Source organism: Peromyscus eremicus, chromosome 8a, assembly GCF_949786415.1.
Source record: "Peromyscus eremicus chromosome 8a, PerEre_H2_v1, whole genome shotgun sequence".
NCBI classification, from domain to species: Eukaryota; Metazoa; Chordata; class Mammalia; order Rodentia; family Cricetidae; genus Peromyscus; species Peromyscus eremicus.
The window spans coordinates 102,410,783-102,426,345 of NC_081423.1; the positions used below are offsets into that span (position 1 = coordinate 102,410,783).

General features: G+C 55.7%; 1 protein-coding gene across 1 annotated transcript in view; it reads left to right on the forward strand.

The window, feature by feature from the left end:
- Positions 1–15,563, forward strand: part of Bahcc1 (BAH domain and coiled-coil containing 1) — a 58,082-nt gene that overhangs the window by 16,607 nt on the left and 25,912 nt on the right. The window contains exons 2-3 of the mRNA XM_059272271.1: positions 4,222–4,401; positions 13,611–13,733. Coding sequence (XP_059128254.1) covers positions 4,222–4,401; positions 13,611–13,733 — 303 coding nt within the window. The remainder of the gene's footprint in view (positions 1–4,221; positions 4,402–13,610; positions 13,734–15,563) is intronic.

Consider the following 15,563-nt stretch of genomic DNA (forward strand, 5'->3'; position numbering starts at 1 on the left):
CTGATGCACATGCAGCACAGAATTGCCTATCTTGGAGGCCACTTCCTCACACTTCTCAGATCTTTTCTGGGAAAATGTTCAGTCAGTGGGCTGGGCTTGTACACACTCAGATAGGTGACTGGGTGGTCAGTGGCATTATTCTGCAGACCTGTTCAGCCTGTGGTCCTTGGGGCTGTGGGCTGGGACTGGCAATGGAGGGTAGAACATATTCTTTAGGACCTGAGCCCAGTGTGGTTGGAGATCTGAGGGCCTGACTGAAGGGCCTCACTGTCAGGAGGCCTTCTGGGTCTCTCCACTGTACCAGGCTTCGCCATGTCCTTCCTAGGCTGGTAACCACAGCATTCATAGATAGGGAACTTTGCCAAGAGGAAAGGGCCTTCAGCCTAGTTCCCGGCTGGACTTGGCCTGAGGCAGTGGCCCTGGCCAGGGCCCAAGCTGAACTGGGCTCCCAGGCAGCCACTGCACCAGCCCTGCCTGGGCTTGGCTCCTGGTCAGCAGGCAGAGTTTAGAAGGTGGCTGCCAGGTCTGCCCAGGGCTCTACTTGGCTGGCCCAGTGCCATCATGCCAGTCCTCAAAGGTGTAGGTGACAATAGGAACACAGATCCCAGGTCCTGGGGTTTCTTTCAGGTCCCTTAGAAGCCGGGTAGGCTGAGGAAAGCCTCAAGGAATAGCAATGCTTCTCTTCCCCCGAACAGTTGCTGCCCACCACGAGGCTGTCCGCTTGGCAAGGCCCACAGGATCTCTCGCAGGTTTCCCACCAGGGCCGGGATGGCGAGGAGAATCCCATTCTTCCAAAGTTAGAGCCATGGTCGCTATCATCTGTGGCCCATATGGGGCCTGCCTGGGCCATGCTGAGCTGTGGAAGGGAGTGACGTCTCCTGGGCCAGTGTTCCGGGAGTTGGCTACCCCGCAGGAGAACTCCAGGCCAAGGTCACCAGTGCCCAGAAGTGCCCTTGAAACACTCACAGAAGTGACCTTAGGGCTGGGTATCTCCGCTACTTTTACTGCTTGGACAGGAGATGTGGCATGTGTGATGAGGGTGTTGTGCTCAGCCCTTCACTTTTCAACAGGAAAGGGAGGGAAGTGAAGACTCCCAGGAACAGCCAGAAACCCACAGGAGGTGACTTGTCAGAGGGTCCAGCGGGGCAGGACTGTGACCTGCTCCAACCCCCTGAATTTCACAGACCCTGCAGACAGCAGCCCCTGCTTTAATGGGCTTAGCTGAAGCAGCTGTAAAGAAGCACCCCTAAAAGGCCCCCAAGTCAGAAACAGGCCAGTATGGGGTGATGAGGGCCCGAGGCTGGAAGAGCTTGGCACAGGTCTGCCAGCCTCTCACTGGAGCAGGCCCTGCCTTCATTCAGCTAGGGTAGGGGGCTCACCAGGCTGTTTTCCTTTAGGCCTCCAGTCAGAAGGACCCTCTTCTGGGGCAATATTGGAGCAGGGTGTCAACTGTAGTTCCTCTCAGGGTCAGGATCCTGGGTTGGCGCATGATGGCCTGAGACAACCTGGGCTCTGACTTGGGGGCCCAACACTCAGACACCCTGCTAGGCTGTGAGCCATTTACCTAGATGTCCAGACCCGTGCTGGTCCCCCTCTCTGCCAGGAGACTATGAGGGACCTGTTGCCATCTCTCGGTTTCATGGATCCATGGGTCCTGTGGGACACTGAGCTGAGCGTCAATGCCATCTTGTCCACTGTGATGTGGGAGAACTCAAGGTGTACCATTCCCAAGCCAAGATCCTGGAGAAATTGTTTTTGCAGACCCAACTTTTGGACTCTATCGCTTCCCATGGTGTAGAGAGGAAAGGGTGGGCGGTGCTTCCCTAGGAGGGAGTTGGGTTAGGAGGAGTAGAAAGGCCTGAGGGACTGGGCCAGGCCAGGCGGGGGCAGAAAGTTTGCAGCTGGAACAGCCACACTCAGCCCACAAGCATGGCCCCCCACAGTCCCTGGAGCAGGGCAGGGAGGCCAACACTTCCCTTCCCAGCCTGGAGTCTCCTCCCCTGTCGTGGACACGCCTGTGGTCTGGACTGGGTCCCCTGGCAACCCCAGCCATGTGGTCTTGTCCGGGAAGTCCCTGGCTCTTGGGCACCGTCAGCATGTTCTTCACGGGTCTGCACAAAGCAGAGGACCCTTTTAGGTCCCACAGACCCTTCCTGTGGCCATGTCCTCTCCACTGTGCGCTCCATTCCTTCACACCAGGAAGAGAAGCCACTTTCCAACCGCTAGGCTGGAAGCTAGTGGAACTCAGCGTAGATGCCAGGGTCCCACGGGGGCAGTCCCCTCCCCTAGCCTGAGTGCTTCCCTGCTGAGTCACACTGTGTTTGGGAAGTTCCCAGGGCCAGGCCAGGCGAGATGAGGCATCACCAATTCACCAATTTCCCTGCCTCCTGGGCGGGAAGCTACTGCTGTGACTCACCTTGGGATGGCCAGGCTCCGCCTACTCTGCTCTGCCTTCCACCCTGGGATGGCCGTGGTCTAGGCTTCCTTCCCAGGGACAGAGGTGGCAAGGTACCAGGGTACCATGCTGGGGTAAAGGGCCAACAGTGCAGCCCAGACCACCCACTGAGCGGCCGTGTATGCAGAGGCTTTCTATGCACGTATGTTGTGTGCAGACAAGAGCTGGTAGCCATGACAACCAGGGAGACTTACTTGGCCTGGCCCTGACTGCTGGACTCCGGCAGAGAGGGTGCATAGACCATGACAGCCACCAGTGGAGGATGTAGCAGGCTGGTGGGCAGCAGAAGAGGGTGCACAGGCCCTGGAGGCCAGCCTGGAGCCAGGGGCAGCTCACCATCTACTGCCTTCACAGACCACTGAGGAAAATGCTGGACCAGTCCAAGAAGCTTGGGACTGTCAGTGTCTGAGCCTCAGATAAATGACTGTCTTCTGCTCAATGCCAGCTCCGTCAGACCCTGATCCTGAGCAACCCAGAGGGGACTTGAAGAGCTGCTCTGTGTAGTTCTGGTCTCCTTCCCTGCCTGACATGTCCGTCTTCCTTTCATTCAGTCTCCGCTTATTCACCTGGGACTGGGACCCCCGTCTAATTAGTCAGTTAAGTGGTGTGGGGAAGGGGAAAGGCCTGTTTCCCCCACACTTCCCAGGAAAGGGCAGGGACCTCTGCACCTACAGCCTCTGGTGTTGTCACCTGGGCCCTCAGTGAGGCAGGGGCAGAGCGTGCTGACAGAGCGATCGGCATCAGAGAGGCCTTCAAGTGCCACCGCCTGGCCCGAGAGCTGTGCTAAGGAGAAGGCCCAGGGGAGTTTGTCCACCCAGAGTCCTAAATGTGCTTTTGACATCATACTGAGTACCTAGTTGGTGATCATGGTGATGGTAGAGGCTATGATGGTTGTTAGGTGGTGGTGGTGGTAGTGATTAATTGGTGGTGATGGTGGTTGTCACAGTGAGGGTGATGTGTACGCTAATGATGACGGCTAGGTGATGTGGTTAGTGATGGTGACTAGGTGATATAATTGTTGGTGGCAATAGTGGTCATATAGCTGTTGGTGGTGGTGATATGGTTGTTAGTGGGATAGGGATGCTGATATGGGAGTGGATGGTGATGGTGATGATGGTAGTGATCTGTTTGGTAGTGGTGATGTGGGTGGTACTGGTGGTTAAGGACATGATGGTGACCAAATTATGTGGATAGTGATGGTGGTGGTGATGGGGTGGTGGTAGTGGTGCTGGGGGTGATGTAGGTGGTGGTGGTGGTTGTTGGTGTGGGTTTTGGTGGGGTTAATGAGGGGTGATATGAATGAGGGGTGGTAGTGGTGATGTGGTATGGTAGTGATATGGTTGTAAGTGGTGATGATGTGGCTAGTGGTGGCAGTATGGGTGGCAGTGGTGGTGTGGTTGATGGTGGTGGTGTGGGTGGTAGTAGTGGTGATGCTTTGGTCGTTGTTGCTGTTGTGGGTATAGTAATGGTTTGTGGGTGGTAGTGGTGTAGATGGTGGTGGTAATGTGGTTTTGAAGTAAAAGGGTTTTTACTCCTAAGACACCAGAGGTTCAAGAGGCTCAGGACACTGGGTGTGATTGTCAAGGACTTGTGTGGGCAGCTTTTCCTGCCATGGTTTTTTTGGATATTTGAAGACAGGGGCCCTATGGGAGCTAGGGTTCCTGCAAGGCACCTGGAGGAGGGCTTTGGGGAATAGGTGCCGGCTCTGCGCTGCTTATGTGGTGCCGTGGAGGCACCACAGACTGACTCTTGTCCTGTGTCCACAGCCAGCAGCCGTCTGATGGGAAATCCCCCAGCCTCCTCTTTCATGGGCAGCTTCCTCACCAGCAGCCTGGGATCAGCAGCTTCTGCACACCCCAGTGGCCCTACATCCTCTCCCTCTGAGCCAGCCTACCGAGGATCCCACCCTGCCACCTCCCAGATCTGGTTCTCCCACTCCCACGAAGGTAAGTCAGGTCCTGCGTTCCTGACTGTGCCCCAGGGACCGTGAGCCAAGTGGTGATGCCCTTGCTGTCAGGCCCTGCCCGGAGTGCTAGGGCAGGGGGCTGCCTCCCTGCTGAGGAAGTCTCTCAGGGGAGTAGGTAATTGGTTGGAAATGGGGGTGGCCCCAGTAGGCACTGGTTCTGGCCAGATGTGTGCTCCAGATGTTAGGCACAGAGAATTCCAGGGAACTAAGGAAATCTGGAATGCAGCTGGGCCAGCCGGGCTGGGCTGTGCCCTCCACCATGGGCTGCCCCCCACCTCCCCAGACTCAAGCAGGCATGGGTTCCAGATGTGTCAGCTGGGAGGGAGAGGCAGGGAGAAGAGAGCTGTCAGCAGGCAGAGACCATTGTTGCTCCCACCCCTACCCCAGTCCTGCCTGTGACAAAGCTCGCCTGGGCCACCAGCCTTGCATTTGGTACACTTTGGCACCTTAGAAGTACCTGTTACTCTCAAACATCATGAAACAGGATGGTCTCTAGAACCTCTCCTGGCCTTTCCCAGACTGTGGTGTACCCTGTCCAGGTGTCTGAGGTTAACTTGGGAGGTGGCCCCAGGTCCCCAGTACTCCCAGCCTGGTCATTGCTTGTGCTCTCTTGATTGTGCATCCCCCATGGTACAGGAAGGGTTAACCCCCCTCCCTGGCTGGCACGCGGGAGGTAATTGCAGTTGGCAGCGGGCACACAGAGCTCTCGCTCCTGGCACCAGGCGCTGCCGTAACTCAATGACTGCTGCGCTCAGGCGTCCTGTTTACAGAGCGCAGTGGACCCACACACGGCGCACAGCCCGTCCGTCCGTCCGTGTTCTAGGCAGAGAGATTAGCGCCCAGCACTGCGGGAAGCCTGAGAAACCTCTTTGTGCAACAAGAAGGGGCTATTTTCCAAGCAGGACAGGTGCCGAGGGAAGGGCAGTTGTTGGAGTAATCTGGTTTCGGGCTCTGCCCAGAGCACACAAGCTGGACAGGCGATAAGAGCCCATGCTCTCCTGGACGGAGGGTAGGCCAGGTCCTAAGGACCAAAGAGGCCGAGTGGGGTCTGCAGCCCCCCAGCAGAGTCCTGAGTGGAGTCTGGGTTGACGGAGCTGGGCCCTGGTAAGAGACTCCCCGGCCAGCTGTGGGTGGCCCCAGGCCCTGAAGGAAACACTTGCTCCCTGTTCCCCAACCAGCCTTTTGTGTCTGCTGGGCATCTCCCAGCTGGCCATAGCATCTGGCTGCCAGGATGTTTGCAGGAAGGGTGAGGGTGGCCAAGCAGAAGGACCAAGCAGTGGAGGCCACTCATGAAAGGGCTGCGTCCCTGGACTGACCACAGGTGGACTGGCGTACCTGGGCCACCTGACGTGATTTCCATCCTTGTAACCAGCGGTGCCCCGTCAGTGCCCGGGAATCTCAGCCCACCTCCTACTCAGTAAAGACACATATGCCTGCTTCCTCTCCATCCCACCCCAGGAGACACCAGCAAGGAGGGCGGTTTGTGGGTGGTACCACCTGCCCTAGAGCCCAGTCCTGTTCCCTATTGGGCCACTCACTCAAGAGGGTGGGCGGAGGCCTCCTGACAGCATTGCTTATAACCCACCCTAGGTACCCTCAAACCTCAGCCCCCGACATGGAGCCCAGCCTCTATAGGTTCTGTTTTCATGTCCTGGCCCCAAGGATGCCCGCTTGGCTGGCTGGTGGAAGCCGGTGTTCAGGCAGTGTGCTGTGGATGGAGAGTAGAGCCTAGCTGAGCTTCTGGGCTGTGTCCTACCACTCCCTCACACTCTGTCCCACATTCAAGGCAGGAATAGGGGCCTGGCTGTGTCCCAAGGAGAAAGCGTTTGTCTCTGAGACCAGTTCCAAGGGCAGCAGGAGTCTCTTTGCCCACTGCTGGGTACCCACTGTGGCAGGTGTAAAATGAAGTTCCCAGAGTCAGGTAGGGGAGAGCAAGCACAGGTGCATACAGTTCAAGAAGCAGGATGTTCACGGCTCCCCACAGCAGAGCACAGGGCCCACTGGGGGCTGGAGACAGGTGTGTGGGGAGGCAGCAGTCCTGGAGTGGGCTGTGCACACTTGGAACCTTCCAAGTTCCCCCAGAGAGCGGCAGCAAGTCCACGTCTGTCTGGGAGTCATATGACAACCCATACTTTTCAGGCCTGTGCCTCAGGTTACCCCTCTCTGCCCTCCCCCCGGGGTTCCCCTGTCTTCTACGGCTACAGCCTCACTCCCTGACAGGCCACATGGTGCAGCCTGCTCTGTGCGGTAGAGGCCAGGGCGGGCGGGGCGGGAGCGAGTGGCAGCCTGGCTGGCTGCCCTGGCAGCGTGCCTGGCTGCTAGTCTGACGGGGTGCCAGCTGGCTCCACGTGCTAGGGCCTGTTTCTCGGCCATGTGTGTACAGGAGGGTGGGGGGCGAGGCAGGCGGGAGCACGCGACACGGCCCAAGAAAGAGGGCCGTCCACAATGGGGGCTTCCTGGGCAGTCGGCCAGGAGGCCCAGCCTTGCCCTTGTCCTGCCTCCTTCAGCCACCTCCAGAATGTAGAGATGCAGGGACTCTGCCCAGCCTCCTCCCTGCCTTCTTGTGTCTAGGGCAGGTAGGCCAGGATGGGGCCGACAAGTAGCACTTCATGTGGGAGTTAGCCATAGGTGCCTTCCTACTCCTGACAGGGACTGCAGACCGCCAGAACACCCTCCCCTCACCATCTGCAAGGCAGCTGCTAGAGTGGGGGCCCGGGCTTCCTGTGTCCCTGGAACAGCTGGGGGTTCAAGGGATGCACCCTGGTGTTGGAGGAGCCGCCTAGGAACATCTGGCCTGGAGCAGGACTTTCTTGCTGAGCCCCAGGCCTTCTGGCCCCTTGGCTCACCCAAGATGATGGGTCTTGCCAGAAGTGGACCATCCAGGCCTTGGGGTAGGGTGGACCGCAGAACTAGCCTGGGGCAGAGGTGAGTGGCTAACTGCCAACCTGGCCTGGGTGGATGGGGTTGGGGTGTGGTGCAGCACAGCTGGCCCCATTGTCAGTGAGTCTGCACAACCCCCCCACACACACCAGCTGCCTGCTTGGGACCACCCACAGGGTAATGAAAGGGGATGCTGTTGCTAGGGGGTTGGGGATGGGTACAGGAGCTCCAGGCTGACTCGGTCCTGCTAGTCCTGGTCTCTTGTGCCACCTGGAGGGGGAGCCATGACACACGTACCAGCACTGGCTGCTGCCTGGCCAGCTTCTGTCAAAGCCACACTCACCCTGGTGGCCACTTCTCCATCCCTGCCTGGCTAGATCCCAGTGAGACAGGAGCCACCACCAAGTGTACCCTGCTGTTCCAGACCCCACACAACTCCCACATTTCTCCAGCTGCCTCTGTCTCCCTCAGTACCTTATGAGACCTCAAGACTTAGCACAAGAGTGAGCAGGGGCTGGAACATGTCCAGCAGGAAGACAGGTCCTATCCAGCATCCACCTACATGGGTGGGCCAGAGGCTTCTGTGGGCCATCAGACTCCATGCCCTGGAACTGCCCCCTGGTGGCTGTGCGTGCCCCAACACTTTTTCTTCAGACCCTGGGCGTTCTCTCCCTTTCTTTGCTGTTTCATTTGGTTTTCTTGAAACAGACTTACCGTGTAACTCTGGCTGGCCTAGACCTTGCCGTGAAGGCTGCTTGTCTGGTCTAGAAAGTGCAGTGATCCTTTTGTCCACACCTCCTCGTTGCTGATATGTAGGCATGATCCATTGTACCCTGCAAACTCTCCTTCTTCCCTTAAAAAAAAAAAAAAAAAAAAAAAAAAAAAAAAAAAAAGATTATTTTTAATTTTGTGTATAAATGTGTTTCTGTGTGGGGGTATGTACACATGTGAGTGTAGGTGCTCATGAGTCCAGAAGAGGGCATTGGGTCTCCTGGAGTTAGGTTACGGGTCATTGTGAACCACCAAAGGTGGATGCTGGAAACAGAACCTGGGTCTTCTGCAGGAGCAGTACACACACTTAACTGCTGAGCCATCTCTACACCTGCTGCATGAAATATCCCCTTGACCACCCCCCCCTCAGAACCTTGGCCCTTCCTCTTTGGTCCACTGCCTCACCCTCGGTCCTCCAAATCTCATGGTGTCCCTCCCCATGTCCAAGGAGCTGCTGAGCTAGTTGGGAAAATCTGGCCACCCTAAGATTTGGAGACCATCATGGAGTGAACTCTTAGACCCTGCCGTGGGATCAGGGTGTCGCACTGGTTAGGCTACCTCCAGCCAGCCTCGTTGCAGACAGAAGGAAACAGCTAGAGTGTCAGGGTTTCATCCTCATGTTGTCACAGCCTCAAGATCTGTCTTAGCCTTAGGTTCAGTCGCTCAGCTTAGAGGCTCCGAGCATGTTTCTTCACCTGTAAACCACGCTGGTTAACCCAGCTGCTTGGACACAGAACGACACAGGACCAGTACTTCAGAGAGTAGCTCCAACCTGCAGCACCCTTTCTCAGATACACACTGGGGGCTGTGGGGTGGGCAGTGGCCATGGTCACCAGCAAAGATCTTACTGGATCTTTGGGTCTCACCTGAGCAAAAATAGTTGCCATTCATGAAGATGCACATGCTCACTGCCCATGGGTGAGTGGAGTCCCAGGCACGATAGACCATCTGGGAATGCTGCAGAAGGTGTGGGTAACAGAACTGTTGCCCTAGATGCCAGAAAGGGTTGGGGCCACATCAGGAAACTCCTGCTCCGGGGTTTCCCGTCATCAGTTGACTTCCCCAGCCCCCCAGTTCTGCCCACTGGCCAGTGCCATGCTTCTCCCTGTGATGTGGAAGACTGTCCCTCTGGATCCAGGGCAGCCTGCCCGTGGGAGCCTGGCTCCTCGGGTTCTTAGTTATTCCTCTCAGCCTGGGGACATGGAGACTGCAGGGCCCTGTTCCCTGCAGTTATGGGTCAGCACTCTGCAGGCCTTAGGGAGGAGACATACTCTGAAGGCTGCCATTCTAATCTCCAGCCACTTGGGTGGTCAATCCTGGGAGCTGCACTTTGAAATCCTGGCCTCGATGACTAGGATTCTGACCAATAGCATGAGGAGACCCTGAAGCGGAGAGGGGGGGCATTTGGCAGGAGAGCTTGGGTTGTTGCTGGGTTACTCCCTTCAGCCACTAAAGCAGAGATGGCAAGCATCCTGTGAACTGGCTGCCACATCCTGTCTGTTCCCAGGGCAGACATTACTAGTCAATTAAGCGGCATGAGAATTTAGCTTTAGGATTCTTAGCCCAGCACTCTGGTCTATCATTGAATAAACTGCAGTGGAAATCACTGTCAGTAAGTGGAAGGGGTGTTATCGGGAGAGGGCTAGCACCAAGTTCCTGTTGAGCATCCACATGTTACAACATCCTAAGTGACAGCAAATGGTCCCAGGCCCCATGTCTCCCAGTGGGAAGGTGGAGGCTGGCAGCCAGTCTGAGGATCTTCTGGGTGGGCAGGAGGAGCCCCCGCCTCATGGCTTCCCTGCCCAGCTGCCCATTTACCTGCCTATCCTGCTGTCTTTTGTGTCTTGGAATGCTGTTTCTAGATGACCTCACTGCTGGCCATCTTCTTTTCTTTTTCTGCCTGTTGATCAGGAATCCCCACCTTCACCATCATCAGGGTCTCTGGTAGCTGTGGCAGTGCAGGGCAGGATGGGACATCCTCAGCCCAGCTTCCACACCTACCCAGGGCCCTTTCCCCAAGTCAGCTAGGAGTGTCCTTAGATGTGTCATGTGGTCACTGAAGCCATCCCAGCGGCTCCAGCTGGAGATGGGCAGAGGCTGTGGGAAAAGGGAAGCCCTGGGATCTGGACCTTCCAGCAGGAGAATGGGCCGAGTAGACCTGGTGGTCAGAAGTGAGTTCTCTCTGCCCTAGGGTCATCTCCCCAATGCCCCTGGCTCCCTGCCAGGATCCTCCCATCCCAGGTCTAGTGTCCCTTTCAGGATGCTGTGTCTCCTCCTAGCCCTGGTTACTATCTCAGAGCAGCTTGGATTTGAAAGTCGTTTTTTATTTTCATCTTCAGTTCAGGGAGTAGTCTTGGGGAAAAGAAAGGGTCCTTTCTATTGCTAGGCTAAGAGGACCCCCTTTCCTCACTCCATCCCCCAGACTCTGCCCTTCTCCTTTTCCTCCTCTAGTCATTTCCCCCATTTGAGGCCTGGGAAATGAAGAACCTCCATGAATGGCCAGTAGATTTCAGCCCCGCTCCCTGGATTATCAGCCACCAACCTTTTCACAGCATCCTAAGTACCATGGGTGGGAAGGGAGTCCCTTATTCAGTTAGCCAAGTGCCCATTGCCCCTAGAGAGCAGGAAGAGGCCCAGGCCTCCTTGGAGTGCAAGGGGGGTTCTGAGCCTGGAAACATTGTCTGGGAAGGAGGAATTTACAGACTTCTGTTTACCAAAAAAACGAGGCCCGTAAAACATTTAACAGCAGCCAATTACAGGGGACAGCTGCAGTGGTTTACCCACCCCCCTCTAGGCCCCAACCCCCCTGCCCAGCTGCTCCCACCCAGGCCTCTCTCTCGGCTTTTGTCAAGTCTTCCAGGAGCTGAGTTTAATCTGGCTAACATCTGCTGCAGATGTGTCCACACACACCAGGCCAGTGGGGCAGGTCTTTTGGTCTCAGCCTGCTCTTCAGCAAGAGGGAAGAAGCCTGGCAGTGAGCACTGTCTCCAAGTCCTCCCGTGTGGTCTGAGGGTACACTCTCATCTGAGAGATGGCGCTACACCATGTGGGCAGGTTTCCTTGTCACAGAAATCTCTTGAGTCTTCACACGCCCCCGCCCCCCCTTGTGACTCAGATGGAAGACTGCACTGTCATTCAAGATAGAGCTCTTCCTACATGTGGCACCCAAGAGCCACCAAACTAGAGACTGTCCCACAGTGTCATTAGTCAGGGGTCTGAGTGATAGTCCCATGGGATTAGGGTATAGCGTGTGATCTCTGCCCAAGACTTGTGTGTGTGTGCTGTGAACTGTTTACCAGCTCTGAGTCCTTTGCCTGAGCTGAGTGTCAAGGATGCTCCAGAGGCCTCCTTGACTTCAGCATCCAGGCAGATCAGTTTTTGGAGACAGGACAAACATGGCCAGATAGCGGTCATGTGGCTCTGCATCTGCTTCTTTAGGATGTCGTCACCTTGTTCTCCTAAACTCTCAGCCGTGAGGGGTTCAAAGAAGTCCCCACCTCAACAGCCTGGGAGTTCTGTGGTAAAAGAATCAGGGGAGCCAAGTAAAGCAAGGCTGAGTGAAGCTGGACTGCGAGACTTGTCATTGAATTCACTGTGACACTGAGAGTCCTGATGCCTGACCATGAGGACATGTCCAGAGCAGCATATATGCAGACCCCACTTGGGCCCAGCCTGCTGCCCTGTTCTAATTTGTTCTATAGTGTGGGGAAATGCCTGCCCCCCAGGCAGAGCATCTCTGAGTTGCTCCTACAGGTTTCCCAGCTCACCCCGGAGGGGCCTCTGCCTAATGCTCACGACAGGCCTCAGGGCACCCCAAACTCGTGTACCCACAACTGGCCTTTAGGTTCATACTGAGTTGATTGAAGACCTTGACGCTGCTGAGGACATGCAGTCCCTTATAGGGATAGTTTCAGTCTGATCCAGTGGCTCGAAGATCCCTCACCCCATTTAACAGAGAAAGCCAGCTGCCTGAGCCAGTGAGCCAGACTGGAGGAGACATAAGTTCCCCTCCCCATATCTTAGCAACTGTCTTGGTAACAGCAGTGGGTAGGGTCAGTAGCTACCAGCAGGCAAGACTCCTTGGTGGGTTTGATGGAGATCCAGGTCCCCAGGCTCCTGTCAGGCCTGATGGGAGGGACCAGCCAAGAAGCCATTAATATTAGGGGCTGGTGGCACTCTGAGTCTCCAATTCTGAGCCTCCCCAGAGGAGTCTGCGATACTGCAGCTTTTTTTCCTTTTTAAAAATATTTTAGGGGCTGGAGAGATGGCTCAGAGGTTAAGAGCACTGACTGCTCTTCTGGAAGTCCTGAGTTCAACTCCCAGCAACCACATGGTGGCTCATAACCATCTGTAATGAGATCTGGTGCCCTCTTCTGGTGTTCAGGCATACATGCAGACAGAACACTGTATACATAATAAATAAATAAAATGTACTGGTTTTATTTTATGTGAGTATTTTGCTTGTATATATGTCTATACCACATGTATGCCTGGTACCCACTGAGGTCAGAAGAAGATGTTGGGTTCCCTGAAAATGGAGTTATGGGTGATTGTGAACCACTTTGTGGTGCTGGAAATTGAACCCTGGTCCTCTGCAAGAACAGCCAGTGTTCTCAACCACTGAGCCATCTCTCCAGCTCACAGTGCTACAGCTTTTGTGCCCCTTCCTAAGGCTTGCTGTCAGGGATCGGTCATTTTTCTTGCAAGCTGGGACCTCATGGATCAGGAGAAAAGGAACATTGTTCCAGGTGACAAAGAGCCACTGTAGGCCCAAGGTCAACAGGGTGGGATTGGCTCTAGGCTGTGGTCTTACTGTGCCATGTAGGCACGGCCCTTCGGAACTCTGGCTGCCTCTGAGGGGCAGATGGGGAGCTGCTATGTAGCCAGGTAGCCATTGGGGCTAAGGCCTTGTACGCCGTGTGGCATGCCAGGGACCTTGCAGACAGGAACATAGGATGCTGGGTTCCCATAGAGAAGCCAGTTGAGGGGAGAGACCCGTAGCTACCAACAAATGGGAACTGGCCATATCCTGGCTTCAGCTACCTAGAGTGTGAGTCACCCAGACCAGCTGTGGTACAGCACAACTCTACCAAGACTATCTGCTTTCCTGGGTGTCTGTGGAGGGTGCAGGCTGGAGGCCCTCTCTGGTTTGGCTCTCCCTTGGCTGAGAACTCATGGAGAGTCCATATTGCATTCCTCCTTTCAAGCCGCCCCTCCAAGCCCCTTTGTTGCCTGGCCTGGAAGCTCCTGCCACACCAAGCACTGCTGGGAGGGAACTAAAGGCAGCCCCCCCCTCCAGCCCCTCCCCCTCCAGCCCTTAGCCCATCAGCAATTCAATTTGTGCTGCCCCGGAGGGATGGTATTAGTCGAGTCAGAGTTAATATGATGTATTGATGGGTTGATTTCCCACTGGCGGCCTGTGAGCAGGCTCTGTGGGGTGTTGTTCCCGGGCTGCCTGCTTCCAGCCTCCTTGGGGTCAGGATGGTAAGGGCCAGGGAGCTAAGGGTTGTCTCTACAGCCAGTGCTTTGCTTCCCTAGCTCCTGCGTACCCCAGATTTTCGGGGAGTCTGGCATCTACCTTCCTACCCGTGAGCCACTTGGATCACCATGGAAACAGCAATGTTCTCTATGGGCAACATCGTTTCTATGGAACCCAAAAAGGCAAGTGCTGTGGGGCTTGGTGTGGGGTGCAGCGCATGCTGGGGGTGAGCTTAACTGGGTGAGCCCCCCTCCCCAGGCTAGGTGGGGCCCGGAGGAGGATGTCCCTGCACCACCGCCAGGTACAGGTGCAGTACTCAGTTGAGGGTACTCTGAAGCAACCTTGCTGACCCACAAGCTCTTGTTACCTGCCCGTAGGACCAAGGGTCAGGACAGGAAGTGTCCTGGGGGGGTCGGTACAGAAGCTGCATTCCTGACTTACTCTTGGGTCTGAGCTAGTTCTAGACTGCCAGGAGCCCCTGTTCCAGCCCTATCCCATGAGACAGTTCCTCAAGCAGGCATTACAAGAGCAGGGATCAGCTCCCACCTGGCTAGAGGTGGCTGGGGGTAAAGTCAGAGATTTCAGTCTCTGTCACTAGGTGGAGGTGTTTTGTTTTGTGGGGGCTGTTTGCAGTTTGGGACATTCTTCTGTGGTGTGGCTAGACCCAGGGCTGGCATTGGATTAGTGGCCACGCTCCAGTTTGAGGTGGCCCTATGATAAGATAAGACACAAACCCAGACATAGAGTCCCATAAGGCCAGAGTTGGCGACGTCAGGAATGCATACCAGGGCAGGGGTTTGTCTTCCTAATGATCCTAGTTTCCAGCCCAGGCTGTAGGAGGGACTACTTGAGTAAGTATAGTTTGAAGAGGTAAACTCAGCTTAGAGATGGAGGCTAGGGGCCTTCCAGGGGGTGCTAGACTAGGTGTTTCCCATGTAACAAGGCACTGGTGTGCAATAGGTGGAGAGTGAGTGAGGGTAGATAGTTTTCACAAATCCCTAGAGAGCTCCACTTGAGGTAGAGGACAGTGCCCTCTCTTTGCCAGTAGTCATTAGGAACTGAGATATGGACAGACTGCCTTTGGGGAGCCCTCCTGGACCAGAAAGGTGAACTAAGGACCTGAGGGTGTCTGGCATGTCTGAATCCTTGGAATGGTTCTGCACATTTGGGCGTGGAAGAGTCTTAGAGTCTCTGAAGCCTTGGCCTTGCTAGTACTGGGCTAGCTGTGAATGGTGCAGGCGGCCCTGCTTGGGGTGTGGCCAAGAAGCCTACCCCAGCCCCACTTAGGGGCCTGGTTTCATCCAGCCCAGCCACATGCTCCCAGGGATCAGACTTGAGCGCTTGTGGGCTGGATCTACCAAGCCCTTAGTCACACAGCCCGCCCTCCCCCCCACATGCCTGCAGCTGTTTTGACAGCATCTGTCAAGGGTGGGCAGGTGGCTAGGCTAAGCCCTAGAAACCAGACTGGTGAACCTGGGCCCAGGAACTCCCTCTGGGCGGTAGGGCTGACTGGTGTCTTGGCGGCTGCTGGCCAGGCCTCTCCGCTTTCACAATATTGTGGTGCAGCTTCATCCAAGAACATTATTTGGTTTTGGAAATTGAGCTAATTAGGTTTCTCCTGGGCTACCCTCTCCTTCTCCCCTTCCCCCTTGTTTCTAATTAGAGGAAATTGACAAGGAATTTACATGACTGAGGACAGTTTTACAAGTTGCAAACGTTTTTTCTTTTGTTTCCCTGCCTGGTACTTTCCCTTAGCTAGGGCCATGGCCCTGCTGTCCACCCACCCAGCTAGGCAGGGCTGCCCCTAGGGTCTACCAGAGGCTTGATGTGGCTGTAGCTTGGCTGGCAGAGAGTGGGTGTCTCCAGGGCTTACTGATGACAACCTGGAGCTGACCCTACCTGGACAGGAAGGGTTTGCCCCAGATCCAGGGCCCATCTGCAGAGAGAATCCTCAGGAGCTACCATCCGCAAGCTGGGTGACCTAGAGCTCCTGGGGTTGGGATGTAAGGAGA